Source organism: Marmota marmota, unplaced genomic scaffold, assembly GCF_001458135.2.
Source record: "Marmota marmota marmota unplaced genomic scaffold, marMar, whole genome shotgun sequence".
Classification (NCBI taxonomy): domain Eukaryota; kingdom Metazoa; phylum Chordata; class Mammalia; order Rodentia; family Sciuridae; genus Marmota; species Marmota marmota.
The window spans coordinates 12,692,556-12,714,357 of NW_026000082.1; the positions used below are offsets into that span (position 1 = coordinate 12,692,556).

A 21,802-nucleotide genomic window follows, 5' to 3' on the forward strand; every position below is an offset into this window, starting at 1 on the left:
AAGAAAGAAAGAAAGAAAGAAAGAAAGAAAGAAAGAAAGAAAAATGGGAGTACAAACCAAAAGAGATTTCTTGGTATTGGATTGCAGAGACTTTCTATTTAGTTTTTTCTTAGTTTTTTTGACAACGAACATATTATTTGCAGTATCTTCTTTTTTAGATAAAAGAGGAAAGAGACAGGGCAAGTCTGGCAAAAATATGGCTGGGCCTGTGCACTGGTAGGAGGAAGGGTGCAATGCCACTTGCAAGTGTCAGACACTGATTACCGCTGGTGGGAATCACAACCAGCCTATAGAGCCCAGGCCCGTTCTTCCACCCTTTATGCATGTGGACGCACAGGCAGGCAGCACACCATGGAGAACCATAGAAGACAGGAAGAGTTCCCAGACTGCTCTTGAATCTCACTCACCAGTGCCTTGCACTGTTTCCATCATTTGGTTCATACGGTACCTTGTCTCTCCCTTCTGCACCTGGTCACCTTCATCAGTTAAGGCCCAGCTCAGCTGACACCTCCTCCAGGAAGCTGTTTGGAGGCAGGAATTCCAGCTCCGCATCTCTGCAGCCCTGGGGTCCAACCAGATGCCCAAGTGGCAGAGGGGCTCAGGGGGTTGAGCTGAACGGAACAATCTCCATTCTGAGGTGCAGCTGGCTTCTTACTTGAGGTCATCCAGGGCCAGCAGCTAGATGTACAACTCAATTTCCAGCTGCATTCTGAAAATGATGGCAATAAATTTTTTTTTTCCTAAAACAAAAAGGGGCAGAATCATGAATCCAGGTGGCTTTTGTTTCAATTTGGGTTTTGGCCTTGTTTCTTTAATCATGAATGGTAAGAGCAGAGAGATCCTGATGATGGAGCCCATGCTCTTGCTGGTAAATTAAGTAGTGAGGTGGCAGGAGGCACACAGCCTGGTGTTGGAGGGTCATCCCAAAGAGAGTGACCTCACCTCTCAGCCAATCAAATTCCTCATTAAAATGTATTCCTTCTGCTCCCTCAAACTCAGTCCGATGTAAAACAATATGCTATGTCACACTGAAGCAGTGGCCTCATGTCTCGACCTAAAATAGTGGTACGAAGTTTAGTCCTGTATAGCAAAAGCATAACCCAGGAACACAGCCCTTTGGTATCTTTATCAAGCATTTTGCACTGTATGTAATTGGATAGGTTCTATTTTATACCAATACCAACACAGTGGGTGCATATACAACCAGCATCACCACAGCCATGTGAGTCACATGTGCTACAACAGTATGACATCACATCTTCATTGGGTGATAGGAATTTTTCAGTTCCTTTATAATCACAGGACCACTGTCAGATATTCATTCCTTTGTTGACTGTATGCTGTTAATGCACACTAAGAATTTCCCTCTCTCAAGACACACACACACACACACACACGTATGTGTGCATATACATATATATGTGTGTTTATATTCATATATGTGTATACACACACACACATATATACATACTTACTTTAACATGAAACTATGAAAAAGCTAGGTGTGGTGGCAAACGCCTATAATCTGAGGCTGAGGCAAGAGGATTGCAAGTTGCGGGCCAGCCTCAGCAATGTTGTGAGGCCCTAAGCAACTTAGGAAGACCCTGTTTCAAAATAAAATACTAAAAAGGGCTGGGATGCAGCTCAGTGGTAAAGGGTCCCTGGGTTCAATCCCCAGTACCCTCCAAATACATATATATATGGAACAGGTATGTCATGCACTATTAAGGCCTTAGGGGAAATTAGTTATTCATTTGAAAAGATGTCCATAAGTTAAAAAGGTAACTTATATATACATATGTATATATGTATATATAAGTTATATAAATATGTATATATATATATATGAAAAATAAAAAGATATATATAAAATAATTTACTTGAAATATTCTGCTTTAGTATTTTTCTCTGCCACATAATGCTATTGTATTAACAAAACATTGATGGAAATAGTTAATAGTAGCACTTAGTAATTAATAATAGAATTATGAAACATTCTTATATAAATATGTAGAATTTTATTTGTCAGATAGTAGGATTAGCCTGGCACTGTGGCCCATGCCTGTAATCCCAGTGACTCAGGAGGCTGAGGGAGGAGGATCACTAGTTTGATGACAGCCTCAGCAACTTAGCAAGGCCCTAAGCAGCACAGTAAGACCCTATCTGGATTTCTTTTTTTTTTTTTTTTTTAAATAGCCAAGCACAGTGGTCCATGCCTGTAACTCCAGCAGCTCAAGAGATTGAGGCAAGAGGATTGCAAATTCAAAGCCAATCCCAGCAACTTAGCGAGGCTCGAAGCATCTTAGTGAGATCCTGTCTCTAAATAAAATATAAAAAGGGCTAGGGATGTGGCTCAATGGTTAAGTGCCCCTGGACTCAATCCCTGCTACAAAAAAAAAAAAAAAAAAAGGAGAAACATGTTAAACTTCATCATTGCTGGATCCCAGTGAGCCTGTTCTAGAAAAATGGAAATATTTTATCAGGGAATTCTTCCAAACTGCAGTTTGCTTTGGGTTTTCATCATAAAATTTCTGGAGACTCCAAATCTTCCTGCCTATAAACCCAGTTTCATTATTGAAATATAAATAATAATAAAATAATAATCTTTCTAAACTGGCTTGATTTGATTTTTAGTCTATATTGTAAATATTTAGATCATTGATAATTTCTAAGGGAAAAGTAATTTTCTTGGCAAGTGACTTGTGTCTACACATATCCTGTATTTGAATTTTGTCAGTCAATATTTCTTACTGAACATGAGCTGTTTAAAAGCAGGAACCCTCTCATGTGCCTGCATAGTAGGTCCTCATCTTTATGCTAATTAATTAATCAAATTAACTTATTTACAGACTCTGGGGGTTCTGACAGCTGGCAATAGGCCTCTTTTGCTATATTCTTTCAATATTCCTTGGGCTTATGCTACATGTCAGGCACCATTCTCAGTGTGGAAGATACGACAGGGAACAAATTTACAAAAATACAAAATCTAACTGGAAGCTGGGGTCCACAGATTTGCCTATTTTGGAAAAGAGAGAGGTCTTCTCAGCACCCTCTGCCCTCTGCATTCCTCTGTTGATGTCCCTGCTGTATAGCAATTACTTTGTTTATACTCTGTCTCCCTGTGAAGCTGTCCCCCACATGTTTGCATCCTTGGAACTTGGCACAGGCTGGGATCCTGTAAACATTAAGTGAATTTCAAACAGAGATGCAGTTCCTGGCTTGAATTCATCCCACAAACCACTGAGTCTGTCTTAAGAGCCAGGAAGACCCTGTGAAACCTCAGGTGGGCCTTACCTTCAAGATGTTTGCATTTACCCCTACAGGATTTAAGAATGATGGTGGCAGTAGCTTCACCTTACAAGGACCAGGCACCATGGAGGGCCTCACAGTACCCTGAGTCGTCAGGGCCATTTTACAGGTGAAACAGTGAACACTCTAATGGGTTATGTGACTTTCTCAAGGCCACAGATCTATCAAAGGGCTGAGCAGGGACTGTCCCTGACTTTTATAACACTTGCATAACTAGTAGATTGAAAGGTATCATGCCTACTCATAGTCTATTACCAAATCAGAGCAAAAGTCTTGAATCTGGATTACGGAAATCACAGAAGACACCTATTTTAAGATGAAATAGGTTAACATGAAGAAGCTGGGAAATAGCTTATTTTTTTAGTTGACAAGTAAAACTGTACGTATTTATCATGCACACATGATGTTTTGAAGTATACATATGTTACGAATAGTTCTACACAGCACAAACTAGGTGCTATGGAAGCCCAAAGGACACTGGGATACAGATCAAAAGATTTTCAAACTATACCATGGTGTTTAGAGAAAAATTTGAACCAGGACCAAGGCCCTGGTGGATTTTTTAAAATATGACTATTGAGGTGGTGGCAAGCGCTGGGTAAACCTGTCATTCAGAATACAAATGATGCAGTCTTCCATGTGAAAATGAGGATCACCTGGCCAAGGGCTGAGAGGGTAATTAATTCCTGGACAAAGCTGATAAACTGCCTCACAGAACAGCTGCTTCTCCACCTTGGCCTTGACTAGCTCCGTTCAGTGTTTACCTGATTTAAATCTGGAAATGGCTGGGCAGGGGGATATGGAACAGTCAGAAGTACAAAAGAAATGCTCTTTCTTCTTTCTGTGCTGACACTGGACTCAATGCTAGGACACTTTAAGAGAGAGACAGCAGGCCCTGACGTCCAGAAAGTAGCCTGACGCCCCCAGCAGGGTTGTCAGAACACCAGTGTCACACAAGGCCACTCCATACCTGAGGAGTGAGACAGAAAACCAGATGTTCAGTGAGCTTGTGTAAATACTAAAAAAAAAGCAAGGTCACTGGGCATTAGAATCCTGGCTAATGGGGTGACGGTGGCAGCTTATCAGCAACAGGTCTAGCCTGTTCTAGTCTTCCTGTTTTCTAGATGAAATTTGTTAAGAATGTCTAATCATAGAATTTTCCTTGACAATATCCAATCCAGAAAAAAAGTCCTGCTTCCTAAAATCCCTACCCAAGCATCTAATATGAACTTAAATCCTGTAAATTCTTTTCTAACGACCTCTTACTGAGAAGCCTCATGGTCCCCAGAGAGATGCATTCTCCTTTCCCGAAACTGATTCAACTACAAACATAAAAATAAATTTTAAGAAGAAAGAAAAGAAAGGGGCAGGAAAGAAGGAAAGAGATTGGGACAAGTGTAGATTAGGATTCAGAAGGCTTGAGCTGAGAGCGTTCCAGCTGTTTAAACTTGAGGAAGTTGCTTAACCTCTCTGTACCTCAATTTCTTCATCTATAAACTAGGGATAATGAAAATATCTAATAAAATTGTTGTGATGATTAAATTAATGAAAACCTGCAAAGTATTTAAAATAGACCTGGCACATATGAATACCCAACAAATATGAGTTATTTATTACTGTTGCTGTGATTTTTCACCCTGAGTAACCCTAAGTATGTCACGAAACATTTCAGAGTTCGTTTCTTCCCCTATAAATTGGGGACAATATTAACACCTCTGTCACGGGTAAGTACCAAATGGCCTGAAATAGATGAAAGCATTTTACAAACCAGGGCTCTAACCTAGGGACGCAAAGCCCTTAGCTGCTGTCTATGCTGGGGGTCTGGAGGCCCAGGGGCCAGGGGTAAGGAGGCCGAAGGTGGCAGGGAGCTGTGGGGACGCACAGCTGACTCAGCCCCGGCACTTGTGGTCACGCAGATGTTTCTAATGAAGCCACAAATCCAGGTTTTTATGTAAGATCCACAATTTTTAAATGTTGGCAACTAAGTCAGGTTTTTGTAAGTCACTTTGAAGGCCAATCAAAACAAGGGTGCGGGCCGCCAATTCGTGACCCATTATAAACTTTTACAACTATTACTTAATAAATCAAGGGGGGGGGAGGGCCATGGAAACAGCTGATGAAATAACTAAACTGAAAATCCAAGAAGTAACGAACATGCACTGGGGACTACATATTGTGCCCAGCATCATGTGAGTCTTCCAGGAGCCCCAAGAGACAGTCATTACACCCAATCTACAGGTGAGGAAATCAAGGTGGGAGACAGAAGGCCACAGAGCTGGTGGGTAGCCAGTGGGATGGCAGCTAGGACCATGAGTCCCATTCTGATGGTGAGGCGAGATGATAGCACAGACTCTCCTGAGCCCCCGACCCCACAGCCTCACTGCAGAGCTAAGCAGGGGGCCCAGTCTGCGGGCTCACTGCCTGCCTTGCCCCAAGGTGGGGAAAGCCTTCATGAAGACCGTTAAGGCTTGATGCCACTATGGACTTTTGAGTTCCATCATCAGACACCTGGATTGCTCCTCACTTAACAGGGGCCTTGGCCACTTAGCTTTTCAGTTAGGCTTCCAGATCTTTAGGCAAACTAAAGAGAAAAGAGAGAGGGCAGGGTGCTGGGGCCTCCAGATCAGAAAGGACCTCAGAACTAGGCCCCAAAGCAATCTACAAAAAACAACAATCAGGCTGGGTTTTCCTGGCATGTGCGGGAGCCCTGTTTTCCATCCTCAGCACCATGTGCATGTGCACACGCGCGCACACACACACAAATGTAGCAAGGTCTTAATTCTAATACAGTTTATGTGCATAATCCAAACCCTAAGTCTCTAGTTGCTGTGGTTTTTAGGTCAGCACCTCCCATCACCCTCAACCCAATGCTGGGCCTCACCTCCAAACAATTAAAACCTAGGGACCTAGTGGGGACATTGTTTCAAAAACTTCCCAGATGACTGAGAATCACTAATCCAGTGAATACTTACAGAATTCATTCATCCACTTAATTTATTCAATAGTTATTTCTTGAGTACTTACTATGTGCCAGTCACAATATCAGTATTAGGAACACAGTGGAGAGGGGGCAGAAAGCACACAAAACAAAGTAATTTTAGGCACAATAATAATTGTGATAAAGAAAAATAGACCTGGTAGGAAGGTTGAGAGTGGTTGAAGAACAGGTTATTTTATTGAATATTTGTCTTTTTAAAAATAATGTTTGTTTTTAAAATTAATATTTATTTTTTAGTGGGTAACAATTTCACAAGCACCTATAACCCTGTCCATCTTATTCCCTAACCAGCAGCATCAACACCACTGGGAACTTGTTAGAAATGCACATTTGAGCCAGGCATGGTGGCCCACTCCTGTAATCCCAGTGATTTGGGAAGCTGAGGCAGGAGGATCTCGAGTTCAAAGCCAGCCTCAGCAATTTAGCAAGGCCCTAAGCAACTTAGTGAGAACCTGTTCAAAGTAAATAAAAAAGAATGAGAATGTAGCTCAGTGGTTAAACCCCCCTGGTCAACCCTCCCTCACCCCACTCCCTCCCGTACAAAAAAAAAAAAAAATCCATGTTTGAGGATCTAGCACAGACCTCCTGGATCTGCAGCTGTAGGCAGGAGCTGGCAATGTGTTTCAACAAGCCCTGCAGGTGATGACAACCCACGCTGAATCTGGAGAACCACTGCTCTCATCTAATACATAAACATTTCTCTTGGTTTCTTATGCATCCTTCCTGCCTCTCTTGTAAATAATGGTAACATAAATATTTATTCTTGGGTTTTCCTTTCTTATGCAATTACTAGTTTACACCTTAGTTTTATTACTATATGTGAGAGACCTTTCCATGGAAGTATTAAGATCACTATTTTCCTTGCCTGTCCCACAGAATAGATAACCAGTTCCCACTTAACGATTGCAGGTTATTTCCATCTTTTGCTATCACCCTGTGGGTGATAGCAAAACTAACCTTGTGTTTGTGTTATTTCAAGCTTGTGCAAGTCAAAGGATGAATTCCTACAAGCAGGTGTGGGATCAAAGGGTCAATGACTTCGCAAATTTCATAGATGTCAAATAGCTGCTCACAGAGTTTTGCTTTTCCATCAGCAATGGGTGAGAATGTTTTGCATCACCCCAAATTCACCAACAGAATGTGTTTGGATTTTGCCAATCTGTTAGGTAAAAACTGTAACCAAGGATAATTTTAATCTAAATTTACCTTATTTTGAATGAAGTGAATTGTAAACTGCCCTTTTGTGTCTTTTCTCTCTCTCTCTTTTTCCATTAGATTGACTGTCTCTTCTTCCTCTGTTTCTAGAAGCTTTTTATAGATTAAGAGGATTAATCCTTCGTGCTATGAGCTGCCTTTTATGCTTCTCAACTTATCTTTTGTCTTATGATTTTGCTTGTGGATGTTCTTTTTGGCTTTTCATTTGATTTTAAATTATTGATATTATTGGTTCTGGTTTGTTTCTACCTAAAACTTAGTTCTTGAAACACTTGAATTCAATAATTCATCCAAAATCTATTACAGGGCTCACTTGGCCTATCAGAAGCAAAAGATGGAGCCTTTCCCTTCAAGAGGAAGGCACCCTGTTTCCTTTCCCCTCCTCTGCTCTCTGGATGGCATCAGTACACCAGGGTAACGGGTCACCTGAGGACCAGTCACAGGGAGTGAAACGATCCAGGCAACTGGAGCCAAGCCCAGAAGGCTGGGCGAGCAGAGACTCCCCACACAGGCTTTGTGGCCTTTGATTGTGACTCCTTCCCTGTGGAGCCGGAGGGAGCGTGCAACCACCACGCTGTGTGAACAGAGAACAGCTGAGGGCCGGGTACCTTCTCACCTTTACAAGTTAGATTCTGACTCTGGGCCTTGGCCTAGGCCAGGTCCCACAACAGGGGACTGGCAGCCACTGTGCTGGGGCTCTGACCTGCTCAGGAGGCATCCAGATGGGCCTGCTCTCTTCAAGGTCCACCATACCTTTCAACCTCATCTCTGCTCTCTAATCTGAGCTCCCCACTTGGCATGAGGGAGGCATTCAGCTTCCTTGTCAGGGATCCTCTATGTGCTGGGCCAAATGTTACCATCAACCACACTTTCTTCTTTAATCCAACTCAAGCATCAAATTCCGAAATTAAACAAGGCAATGGAATTTTTTAAAAGTTTTGTCTACAATATGTATACACAAATGATTATGCACTATTCACCTTGTGTCAGATACAAAGAGTTTTTTTGAGCTATGTATATATTTTTTTATTTTGCTTGTGGATGTTCTTTTTGGCTTTTCATTTGATTTTTAATTTTTGATATTATTGGTTTTTGTTTTGTTACAATTCTTCTTCTTCTTCTTCTTCTTCTTCTTCTTCTTCTTCTTCTTCTTCTTCTTCTTCTTTTTCTTCTTCTTCTTCTTTTTGGTACTGGGGATTGAACTCAGGGTCATTTGTCCACTGAACCACGCCCCCAGCCCTATTTTGTATTTTATTTAGAGACAGAGTCTCACTGAGTTGCTTAGTGGCTTGCTTTTGCTGAGGCTGTCTTTGAACTTGCGATTCTCCTGCCTCAGCCTCCTGAGCTGCTGGGATTACAGGCATGCGCCACTTCACCTGGCCAATTTTTCTTCTTTAAAAAATTTTTATAGAAAATGTTATTCAACACACTATGCTTTCCAGTAAAAGGACAATATATGGAAAGAGTTGATGTACCTTGCAGCTACAGGAAAAACAAAGGAGAAAAACTAAATGTGATTTTATGATTCTGTTTACTTCACTCAAAACTAGACATACAGCTGGCATTGGCTCCAAAATAAATGAGGTGGAGGCTGAAATAAAGCTACACATTAAAATGAGTTTCGACATCAGTCATATCCACTTGCAGACCCACCCAATAAAAAGTGACTCCTTCCCAGTGGCAAATTGTATAGGTTCATTCATTAAATATGCGATTTCATTTTTCCATTTTTCTTTTTTATTTTACCCTTTCACAAAGTCAACAACTTACTAACCACTAGTGAGTGTACCCTCTTGCTAAAACCTACAATTTTTCAATACAAATGTATGTATCTATAGATAATTATATATATTGGACTTAATATTTTCCATGAATGGAATAGGAGTCCATGTATAGGATGGTATAAGTCTTTTTCTATCCCCCCAAAAGAATAAAGGATTCTGAGAACCAAGCATGAATTTACACGTGAAATTTTGGAATGTGGTCTATTTATAGAATATTAAATGACTTGGCTTATCTCACATCTGCACTTCAATGCTAGGTTCTGAGGAGGCAAAAAATACAAGTCACACAAAGCTCACACTAAATACTTCTGAGAACACTTTATCAATCAATGAATCACAGAGAAGGTGGCCAGTCAAACATATCGTGTCTTAAAATGCCCACATGCTGGTCTTGTGACCTGGGGCTCTCTCTCTCTCTGTGTCTCTCTGTTCTGGGACTTCTAGGTCCTCAGCTAGCTCCCTGGGAAGGGCCCCAGACAGGGACCTTGTCACTTTCAGATCATAGCCCCTCTACACTGCTGGAGCTGGGTGGTCCAAAGTTCATCACATCTGAACCAGCTCAATTCCTTTAGTTAGGAGTGCCCCATGATAACGAGACCCACCATGAACTCAAGATAGTCCTTCTCTGTTTGGAACTTCTAGAAGACAGAGGAGGAAAAGAAAAAATAAACTAATATTTTCATTTTCAATGTTTGATCTTTAAACCCATCCCAATGAAGGTAGAGTTACATTAATTCCCATTAGAAGAATGAGGAAACTGAGGTCCAGAAAGAAAAAGGTATTTGCTTATGGTCATGTAATTAGTAGGAATCCAGGTCTAGAATAGTAGCAATAGTAGTAACAGGAATAGCTAGAAATTACCAAAAGTTTGCTGTAGGTCAGAAACTGCTTGGTATTTTTCATGCAAGATGCTATTTGATGTTCATAGTCACCCTGTGAGTGTCCATGAATTGCTGATGAGGACATTGAACTTCTTAGAGGTCAAGTGACCCCAACAGCACTCCACTGGAAGGATGGTGGAGAAGGATTCACAACCAGGTCTCTCTGTTCCCAATCCCACTGTGCCACCTGGTTGTCCCCTGAACCAAGAACCACAACTCAGAAGGGTGTGGGAGAAAGGATGTCCACACTTCCTCCCCTAACTCCACCGGCTTTCCTGGCTGCTCCAAATGGATCAGAAATGGTTTCCTACAGAAGTCAGGTTCTCTGGGTTCTCCTTCAAATGAAGAGCTGTAAGAGGTTAGTCCAGATCCTGGCTCTGCTACTTGCTAGCTGAGTCCCTTGGGAAAGCCTGTTTAAGTGTTCTCAGGACAATACCATCCTCTTGGAGTTATTGCATAGATTGGATGTAATCATGGATGTCACAGAGCTGGCCCAGAATAAGTACTGAATGAGGGTTTTTCTCTTGTGTGTTGGTAAGACCAAGGCCAACCTCCTCCACACTGGGGGAGGTTATTTCTCTCAGTACGTACTTGTCTCCTCTCCAAGCCCAAGAGTTACTCAGCATCAACCAGGGAAGAGGAGGAGGCTGTTCTCAGGAGGTGAGGTGATGTCTGGGCTGGGAGAGGGTCTCACCCGCTTTATACAATTCCATTTATGTAAAATGTTAGAAAAGACAAGTCTATAGAGACAGAAAGCACTTAGTATTTTCCTGGGATTGTAAGTGGAAATGGAATTGATTAGAAATGGGCATGAGAAGTCTTTGGAAGATGATGGACATGTTCTCAAATTAGATTGTTGTGATGATCACACAATCCAATGAACTTACTAAATACTATTGAATCATACAGTTAAAATGAATGAACTGTATGACATGAAAATAAAGTGGCTCACTACAACTTTTTTTTAAAAATAAAAAGATAATTAGAAAACCCATGTTGTGAAGTTAAGAAACATACATGTTTACATATAATGTATACAAATAACAAAAAAATATCATGGCCAGGTTTTGTTTATTCCAGTTATACAACATTATTAAATGTTTGACAGCTTTAATGTAATTCAACAAATGAAAAGAGAAAAATAATTTGATAAAATTCAACATTAAAAAAGGCAAAAATCACCAGGTATGGTGGCACACACCCGTAATCCCAGCTGCTCAGGAGGCTGAGGCCAGAGGATTGCAAATTCAAAGCCAGTCTCAGCATTTCAGTAAGGCCCTAAGCAACTTAGTGAGACTCGGTCTCAAAATGTAATATAAAAAGGGGTTGGGAATGTGGCTCAGTGGTTAAGTGCCCCCTGGGTTCAATGAAAGCAAAAATCTTTTTAATGAACTAAGACTAAAAGAGAATTTCCTTAATGTGACAAAAGGTATCTCCAAAAAAGAAGACTTGTAACAATAACAATACTAATAGTAAAATGCTGAAAACATTCCTCTTAAGATCAAAACCAAGACATAAATGCCACAAATCATGATTTTTTCATTCATTTTTGTACTGAAAGTTTTAGCCAGGGCAGAAAAATCAATCCCTCAATAGTTAATGAATCTACGGTGAAAGAATTAAAGTGAAAGAAGCATAGTTATTGTTATTTGATCCTCTTGCCTCAGCCTCCAGAGTTGCTGGAATTATAGGTGTGTGCCACTACACCCAGCCCCATGTTGCTATTTCTAGTGCCTAACACTACCATATTTTGGAATATGACAGTCAGAGAAGGTTAAGAATGGAATGGGAACTTCTGGAGGTGGTATTCACAGAGAACCAACAAAAGGTATACAACATCCTGGGCCACACAGCAAAAGAGGTCAAACAATTGATGGGATACGGCAAGGGGAGGAGGGCACTAGGCAGTAGGCCCTCCATGGCCTTTTCCAGAACTTCCCTCTCACTATGCCTACTCACTCCCAGGTCTAGGGAAGGAATGGTGACCACACAACTCTCACCTGGGCAGTGCTAAGGAAAATCCTGCAGAGGACCAGCCACCAGGAAAGCCCACAACACACAGGTTCCTCCACGTATGTGCATGCAGGCCTGTGTCTGGATGTTTCCCCTCACAAAGCCCAAGGGTTGGTCCTGCAAGAAGAATGTGCTAACTGCTGGCTAGTGGAACCCCTCAGTCAGAACCCAGCTAAAAAAGGATGGCAGCGATCATGAAGAATCTCCAGTTGATGTCTGAACCTTCACAGGGAAAGAGGGGCCCCCTGAGCAGCCACCTAAATTTTCCTCCTGGGCTTCCTCAGATAACCCAGATCAGAGATCAGCACAACCACAGATTGTTCATTTAATGAAAGGATTCTCAGCTCTGGGAGGCAGGGGGTCAGCACAGCCCCTGAGGGTCATTGGAAGAATCTTTGAAGGAGTTTTTGCTTCAAAAAGCAACTCATCTGGGCTACTGGGGTATACCTATAGTCCCAGCCACTTGCGAGGCTAAGGCATGAGGACTGTCAGGTTTGAGACCAGCCTCAGCAACTTAGCAAGACCCCTGTCTCGAGGTAAAAAAATAAAAAGGAGTGGTGATATAGCTCAGTGGTAAAGCACAACTGGGTTTGATTCCCAGTCCCAAATAAACAAATACTCAATATCATAATTTTATTTCTTGAAAATAAGCAATAATCCTCTCTTCTTTTACTCCATGAACCACAGAATAAAGCCCAACTAAAGCTTAAGGGCTAAGAGAGCCTCAGCTATTTAGCAAGACCTTGTCTCAAAATAAAAAAATTAAAAGGTCAATCCCTAGTTCTGTAAAAATAAAATAAAATAAGGAAATAAAAGAAGAATACTGACATGGAACTGGGGGTTTGGCTTACTGCTAGAGCATTTACCTAGCCTGTGTAAGGTCCTGGATTTGATCCACAGCAACACATAACGCACTTGACTTGCGTGCGCGCGCACACACACACACACACACACACACACATCGCCCCCCCCCACACACACACAGAAAGAAAGAGAGAGAAATGGAAGGAAGAAGGGAGCGTGAAAGAACTTTCAGTAAATTGGCTAAAGCTTTCTTGATCGGGGTCTACATGTCTTGCAACCATTTATTACACAGTACATGCCAAGCTCTGTATTATTTTTCATGTAATATTCTATTGAAACTTCCCTAAACCCTTGAATTGGGTACCGGTAATGTCCTCATTTCAGAGATAAGGAAAATGAGAGAGTAGTGAGGCATAAAGGTCACACTGCTGGTTAATGGCAGGGCTGGGACTTCCATCCTGGTCTAAGACCAGAGCCCATGCTCTTGATCACCATGTACCCTGACCTGCAGCCTTGCCATAGATTGCGTCGTATAAGGAATCTCCTTTGAGCTGAGGAAGCTGAGGTAGCTGAGGTTCAGGGAGGTCAGATGACATCTTGAGATCCTTCTGTAGCATCAAAACAAGACCCTTAGTTTTTTTTGTTTGTTTGTTTTGTTTTGTACCAGGACTGAACCCAGAGGTGCTTTACCAATGAGCCACATCCCCAGCCCTTTTTAATTTTTATTTAGAGACAGGTCTCCATGAGTTGCTTAGGGCCTTGCTAAGTTGCAGGCCTGGCTTTGAACTTGCTATACCCCTGCCTCAGGCTTCTGAGCCTGGGATTACAGGTGTGGGCCACCATGCCTGGCAAGACCCTTAATTTTTATCTTGTCCTGATTGTTCCACCCTCTGCCCAGAGCCTCAGGTGCTCTGGCCCACTCTCAATTTTACATTTTCCAGAAACCAATGCTGAATATATCTCTAATGGAAATGAATCCATTAAAGAATATTGACTGTTCAATTCCTTAAATGATTCCTTAACATATGATCATAATTCCCCAGTATCTGTCTTTCCCTAGCCACTGGCCACTGTGACCCTGAAGACAGCTGTCCTGGGGCCCTCAGCCTACCTCTGCATTCAGTAACCACCTACCTCAGTACCTTAAGGAAAATGAGCACCTGGCAGCCAGAGAAGCAGATGCCTTGGCCCAGGCAGTACCAGATTCACCTGGTGATTGCCATGCTGGGTGGGAGGGAGAGGCTTATTCTACATCATAAAGGAGACAGGGCTGCAGGAATGGTTCTTTCAGCTGTGTTCCCAGGCTTGGCAGGACTAAGTAGGAAGGAGAAGACCTTCTGTTCCTGTTCTGGCAGCTAATCTCCAAGTCCTTCCCCTCTAGGGACCTCAGACAATGAGCCAAAATGGCTCAGGGTTCCCTGTGGGCTTTAGGCCTGGGTATTGAACCTTGGCTCCCTAATCTGGTTGGTGGCTGTGTCTCCCAAACAAGTGAGAAGCAGTGGGCTGAGAAAGGGTGAGGGATCACCTGGACCAAAGTCTGCTGGGGGCTCACTGTGGGTGGGACCTCAGGACCAGCCACCTGGAAGGGGAGAGGCAGATGTCAAGAAGACAGCAACAAGACACCTTCAGCATTGGGCCCCCAGTGATGGGGCAGGTTTACAGGGAACAAGATGTTGGGTGTTTTGCACGAAAAAGAGAGGATAGTGAAGGCTTAACTGAACAAGACCAGAGTGACTAGGACGATGCACTAGGCCTTCTGCTCTCTTCTTAGAGCACCCACTTTCCAAACTGCTGCTACACACATCTGCTTAGTGGAAGCAGCACTTTAAAACATTGGAACCCTGCCTCTGCTCTCCCGCCCTCAGTCTAAGCTGAGCCAATCAGAACCTTTTCCTGAAGATTTTGGAACTGGAGTGAAATAGCTGCTGAGGGCCACGTTTTCCCCAGCAGTAGTGGAAGTGAATCCATTAGAGAAAGAATAATGTAACTCAACTGTCACCATCAAAAGTAAGCTCTTTGAGAGCAGGGATTATTGTCCACTTCTACTTACAAATGCCTCTTGATTGGAACCATTAAACTCCCGAAAATTCCTTTTCCTTTTTTTTTCTTTATCTTTTTTTTTTTTTTATTTTGTGCTGGATTGATCTATTCTTGTCTTTCCTTACTCTCAGTAAGCCAATGATTAGAAAGTACTGGTTACATCCTAATAAAAACCATCATAAGTTGGAAATGCACATAATAACCCAATAAATCCATTGTCAATTCAAAAAATTATAAGCTGAACCCTGGTAAGTCCAAATGCTCTTTTATTTACAATGGGACTACACCCTGATAAGCCCATAGTGAGGTTAAAAAATGCTATTACAGTGTCTCTCATGTCTGGAATGTGCCTGACACATAGTAATAATGATAACAGTAACATGGACATAGATGGTGCTTACTGTGATCAGACAAGTTGCCTAAGCTCAACACATGTAATTAATTTAGCCCCCACGATAACCTTCTATGGTAGAATGTTGTTACCCCATACTCCATGTGAGAAACTATAACTGAGGCTTGGGGTCACTTGCCTAAAATCACTCCTGAAGGAGCCAGGATTCAAGCACAAGTCATTTGGTTGCAGAGTCACTAACCTCTACTGCAGCTTAGTATGCATGAGTTGAATGAAGAATGAATGAACGGATCAGGCATGCAGAAGGAAGAGCTGGTGGGAGGGAGAATTCTAACCATCCAGCATCTGGCTCAGAGGGTCTTTGCAGCTCAGTTACCACCCACTCTTGCCCTTGGGCTCTGTGAAACCCTCATGCACCCAGCCTCCTAAACAGGACTGCTTTCATGGCATGTGACCAGTGCAGTCACTCAGGGCCCCAGGCTTGGCTTAATGTTCACCATCTTTAAATTCTCAATAATTTTATCTTTGAGTTTGTGTCTTACAAGCAAAGTGTGGTGGCACCACGGAGCACGCCTGGGAGCAGAGGGGGTACATGCCCCATACACATCCGCCATTGGTTCTTGCCATCTCATCCTCACACTGTGCCATACACCACAGCCCTAGGATTCTGGTCAACTGGGGTTTTAGTTAGCTTTTCCATCAATGTGACCAAAATCCCCCACAAGAACAACTTAGAGGAGGGAAATTTTATTTCGGACTCATGGTTTCAGAGGTCTCAGTCCTTGGATGGCTGACTCCATTGCTCTGGGCCCAAGATGAGGCAGCACATCTTGGGAGAAGGGCCTGGCAGAGGAAAGCTGCTCCCTTCATGGTGGGATCAGGGAAAGGGGGAGGGGGAGAGGAAGCAGGGAAGGGGCCACAAGGAAGATGCACCCTTCCAGGGCATATCCCTGGGACCTACCTCCTCTAGCCATACGCCATCTGCCTACAGTAACCACCAAGTCAGTGCATTCACACCAGTATGGACTGGTTAGGTTCCAGCTCTCACAATCCAGTCATTTCACGTCTGAACATTCCTGCATGAACACAGGAGATTTGGGGGATACCTCATATCTAAACCATTCTCACCCACGTCCCGTGTGGGCGGTGGAATTTGGGTTTCCTCTATGTGTAACAGGCTGGTTGCGAAATAAAGCTAAGAAAGAGAAAACGGCAAAGAAACCACAGGACACCCAATTTTAGGGTTCAAGTTCCACACTGGAAAGAGCAAGAGGGCCCGCACTTGCTTTATTATACAGGGGAAGCATCAAAGGTTTTCCATGGAATGTTCTTTGCCAAATAAGGTAGGAGGTGGGCTGTCCAGTTTTCAACAAGTAACCCCCAACAAGAGCGTCTCCCTGGCCAAACAAAGACCTCTGTGGTCGTGGGCATGATGCAATCCATTAAGTGGGAGGAGCCACAAAACAGTTTGCAGTGCCAAACCTAAATCTCCCCGGCTCAAGGCTGAGTGAAGACGCTCAAATAAGCTCAAATAATTCATGGTGGCATTCCACAAACCATAACAATTGGGTTAAAACTGACATCGCATAATATAAAGATGAACAGCAAAATTCATGCTAATAATTCATACTAATAATTTAACGTATTTCTTTTATTTACTTAAGGATGACATTAAATAGCAAATTAAAAAAACATGATAAGTTAAGAAGCTGTGGTAGCTTAATGCACTTTTTCCTGCTTTGTAAACAAAGACACCCTGGGCCGTGCCTGCACATGTCCATCTGGGCATGTAGTCAGCCCTGCTTATAAATTCCCTTTTTACCTGCTCCAGGGTGGTTTAATTTCCTGTGACTTGCTAACAAGAGTCCTAACAAATTTGGAAACTTAATTTGAACTCGCTGGGGGGTTCAACCTTACACTTTGCTCCAACTAACACACTCAAGCAGGAGGAAGTATGATACAATGTAAAAAATATGGGCTTTTATAGATACAGGAAAAGGTTCAGAGAGGTTCACTAATTTGGGAAAAGTCACACAATTTCCAAGAGGAGCTGTGATTTGAATTTAGCTCAGTGCCACTATAGAAGGTTCAGTAGAACTTTCTGTGACCATAGAAATGTTGTGTAACTGCACTATATAGTATGTTGACCACTACTAGTTACAGTATCTATTGAGCCCTTGAAATTTTGCCTAGTGCAACTGAGGAAGTGAATTTTAAACTTTCTAAACTTACTTAATTTGAGATAAATCTCATGGATCCAGAACCTGTGACCTGAATCCTGTAACCCTGACCCTTGATGGATCCAGTGAACACTTGTGGCGCTGACTCGTGTGGCTCCCTGGCACTGGTGCATGTGTGAAAGTGTTCGATACTCAGCCTGGCCCAGGGTGAGTGCTCAGCACACAGAAGCAGAGTGGTTCCTTGGGTGCTCGGGCCTGACTTCCATAAGTGACACATCTGGACAGGAGGGGCGGGGAGGGGAAGGAGGAAGGCAGCATGTGTGAAAGTCACTTACTCCATCCTCAAAGACCAATCTGGGAAAGGACCAGCCCTCTGCAGGGGTCAGATCAGCCCCAGGGTGAGTAAGGCTAACAAGAATCCACACCCTGCTGGATTAACTGCCCATAGAAAGCCTTCCCAGAAGGCCTCTCTGTGCTGGGGAGACATGTCATGGAGATTAAGGCGCCTCTGGGATGTCTCTGGAAAGCAGCCAATAAACCTGGAGCTCTCTATAAACCAGCTAGGAGCTCAGATGGCTCGACCCAAACACATTGTGACACACAGTGGCAGGGGTGAGGTCCTAGGACCTGCTGGTCACTCCAGCTCCCTGATCTCTTGCTGGTCCCAGAGGGCTCTGCTCTCCTACCTCCAGCCTGGGTCCCTCTCCTCTCACTAGACCTTGAGCAGCATCCTCCAACCCGCCGCAGACTCCCTGAGTCTCCCACTAAATGACCCCTCTCTGGGAAGCCTTCCTGCACCCTCCTCCCCAGACAGAGGTGCCCTCCTCTATGGGGGAATCGTCAGTCACTAATCATTAGCAGACCAGGCACCCTGCTCTCTCCCACAGACTCCGCACAGGGTGGCAGGCCTGGGAGCCCTGGCTTCTTGCTGGGCAGCTGCCCCTAATGCTTTGTGACTGGACCTCACTTTTTTATTTTTTGGGGGGAGGGTCTCACTTTTGACAGCACTGCTTATCTCCTGCCCACACATATACATGTCCGCAGCTCAGGTGTACTGCTGCCCATCAGTGTTGGCTGCTCTGAAGGACAGCCCCTTGCTCCCTGGGATGCCTCCAAACACTCAACTACCAACACACCCTCCAGCTTTGGGGATTCTCCACCGAGGGGTTTTCAAATGACATGGTGACACATATAGACTGGTTTTATTCTCATTGATTATTATTCTGATGTCAGAACCACTTAACGAGGATCTGGGGCTAATCCCTGGCTGGTGACTGTGGAAAGGCCTGAAGTAGAGTAAAGAGAGGGGTGTGGATCCAGGGTAGTCAGGGAAGGCTTCGAGGAAGGGCACATTTGACCTGTGACTTTCCTAACAGTGAAGTGTTGGGTGCAGAGCAGGCTGAACTGTGTTGTCTGCAAGATAGCCCATGCACTCAACCCCCCCCCCCCCCATCTGGTCCTTTATCACCTGTTTGCCTGAACATTCAACCCTGCTCAAGGCTGAACACTTAACCCCCGCTTGGGCCAACAAGGCAGCTTGCAGACCCAGAGGCCCCATTAGATTTGGGCTATAAAAACTCCCTTCTGCCAGGCCCCCCTCTCTCTTGCTCTCTCTCTCTTGCTCTCACTCTCTTGCTCTCTTTGTCTTTGTTGCGTGCACTCTCTGTCTCTCTCTTGCTCTTGTTCTCTCCCTCTTCATCTCTCCTCTTCTCTTTTTTTCGCTCTCTCTCCTTCTTTCCTTCTTTCTTTTCTCTTTGTTGCACTGCTGCAATAAAGATCTTTTGGTTGCTCCAAGTGTTGTGGTCACTTTTCTTTCATGAAGGACATTCTAGATAGAGGGAATAGCATGGGCAATGTGTGGAAGGCTGGGAAAGGAGGTGGCCTTGGAGGATTGGGGTCTTACAGTTGGTTGGGGTCTCTCGGACTTGAATCCACCGGTCCCCCACTCCTCTCTCCACCCCCCCACCTCCAGTGACTGCAAAGAGCAGGGGCTTCAGAAGGTCTACTGGACTGAAGCTCCTTAGGAGGCCTGTAGCCCATTTCCCTAATTCTCAAAAGGGCAAGACTAAGCCCAGAGAGGGCGAGACCGGAAGCTGATGGCATTTGGCAGAGTTCTAGTGTCTCCTTCCTGTGGCCTGGGAGCCTGTGCCCCAGACCCCTCTGTCCTTCTGCGGCAGACCCTTGGCCCCACCCCCTTGTCAGCAGGAGGCAGGCCCTGCTCACACCCCACACTCAAGCCTGTCACATCCCCTCCTCCACTGCTGCCACCTGACTGCCCCTAATGGGATTGCAGATTCCTGATGAAATTAACCAAAGGATTAATTCCTCTGGTTTTAATGACATGACAGTCCACAAAAAACTTTACAAAGAAAATCTTTCTTTAGAACGCCGTGTGATAATGATCCTAACAGCCCTGGCCCCTGTTCAGCACGCAGGCGTTCACCACCGCTTTTCCAGATACTCTCGGTACAGAATTTTGCACCAGCCCTAGGAAAGTTCATCTCTATGGGTGGGAGGAAATGCCTCATCCAGAGCTAACAGCTAGTAAGCAGCAGAACTGGATATTTGCATACAGACCTCCTAGCTCTGTCATCTTTAAAATTAACAGGATAGCCCACAGTGGGGGCAGCCTTAGGTTTAAGGGCCCTGAAGAAGGTGCAGTGGGTGGTGGCCCGGCTCAGAGTTGAAGTCAGGTCCCTTGAACTCAAAGCTACATTTCTCACAGTACTAAGTGCCCGGGACCCCATCTATCTGTTCATGGGTAGAAACTGAACTTCATTTCACCACGTACTAGCTCTGTGACCGTGACCAGGGCACTCTGGCTCCTGGAGTCCCAGTCTCCCTTTTCGGTGACATGAAGGTGGGGATCTGAGGGTAACTGGGAGGAGTTCCCATGATTAGTGTAAATAAAGCAGCAGAACAGGCTGGCTCCCAGTGCTCACTGGCTCCTCATCCCCTCTGGCTCTTCATGTATTAAATGGTATATTAATAGTTCTTTTCCCTTGGGATTGGTGTAAGGATTAAAAATGCCAATATGAGTAGTGTGCTTCCAGAATGACACCCAGTGCCCAGTAAATGTCTAATTAATGTTGGCGACTGCTGGTATCTTATGGCCTTGCTCTCGGTTCCTTCTGGAATGGAGTGGTGGGTAAAGATCAAACCAGCCAAGCAGAGGTTCCTCTTCTTCCTCCTCCCATCCCTCCACGGTTCTAGAGGCACTCTCGGCTTTGAGGCTGAACTCCCAGACCACGTGGCCTGCTCTAATTTCCCAGGCCCTAATCTGTTCCCTTGTTCCTAATGATGCGGCTGGTAATAGGATTGTGGCTTCCCTCCCGAGCGGCCACCCAGGCCATGGCTGTGGGGCCAGCAACTGGTGCTTAGCAACTCCGACAACCTGCGTGCCAAGGAGCCGGTGTGCAGCCCGGACCCCGTGCCCTGGCCAGTCTCACATGCATGGAATGGTGCTGTGCCCCGTGCCAGAAGGCCCCGCTCACCATGGTGCTGAGTGCCTTCCTGGCGCGAGGGAGAGACGTGTGCAGGCGGAATGGGCTGCTCATCCTGTCTGTGCTGTCTGTCATCGTGGGCTGCCTCCTTGGCTTCTTTCTGAGGACCCAGCGCCTCTCCCCACAGGTGAGCCGCCCAGAGCACCTCAGGGTCCCTGTTAGGAGGAGTGTGCAGGCTTGAGGGATCTGTGGCTCCCCGTGATATGATTGCCAGTGAGTCACTCTGCCTGTCTGGGTCCCCGTTTTCTCCTCTGTAGCATGGGTCTGATAAATGCTTGGCAGGACTAGAGCAGACACAGAAAAATGGCGAGAGAAATTAACAAAAAGGAGAGAGAAAATAACAAAAAACCTGGCACAGCCAGGTGACTAGGGAGCAAGGAGGCCCTGTTGAAATGACTGGGGGCCTAAGGGCTCTGGTGGAGGAGACAGAGGAGTCTCATAAGAGCTCAACACTCAGCTCCTACAGGCAGCCCAATGACTAGAGGTCCAGGAAGGGATTTGTAGGCAGCAGTCACAGCAGGAGCCACGCACAGGGCTGTGGAAGACTTCAGGTGAGCTGCAACGTACAGTGGGAGGCAGGGTCCGCAGGGTCAGAGGGCTGTCGCTAGATCAGGACTTGGGGCAAGCATGAGAAGACTATTAACAGAAAAATGAAGCAGACAGTTCTGAGTTTGGAGAGATGCCTGGGTGCCGGGAAGAGGACCGGGATTAGTGGGGCAGGCA

At 44.6% G+C, this 21,802-nt stretch overlaps 1 protein-coding gene across 1 annotated transcript in view; it reads left to right on the forward strand.

The window, feature by feature from the left end:
• Positions 1-20,913: 20,913 nt before the first annotated feature.
• Slc1a7 (solute carrier family 1 member 7) overlaps positions 20,914-21,802 on the forward strand; it is a 43,825-nt gene continuing 42,936 nt past the window's right edge. The window contains exon 1 of the mRNA XM_015484981.2: positions 20,914-21,206. Within this exon, the coding sequence (XP_015340467.1) occupies positions 21,030-21,206 (177 nt within the window). The 5' untranslated portion in view covers positions 20,914-21,029. The remainder of the gene's footprint in view (positions 21,207-21,802) is intronic.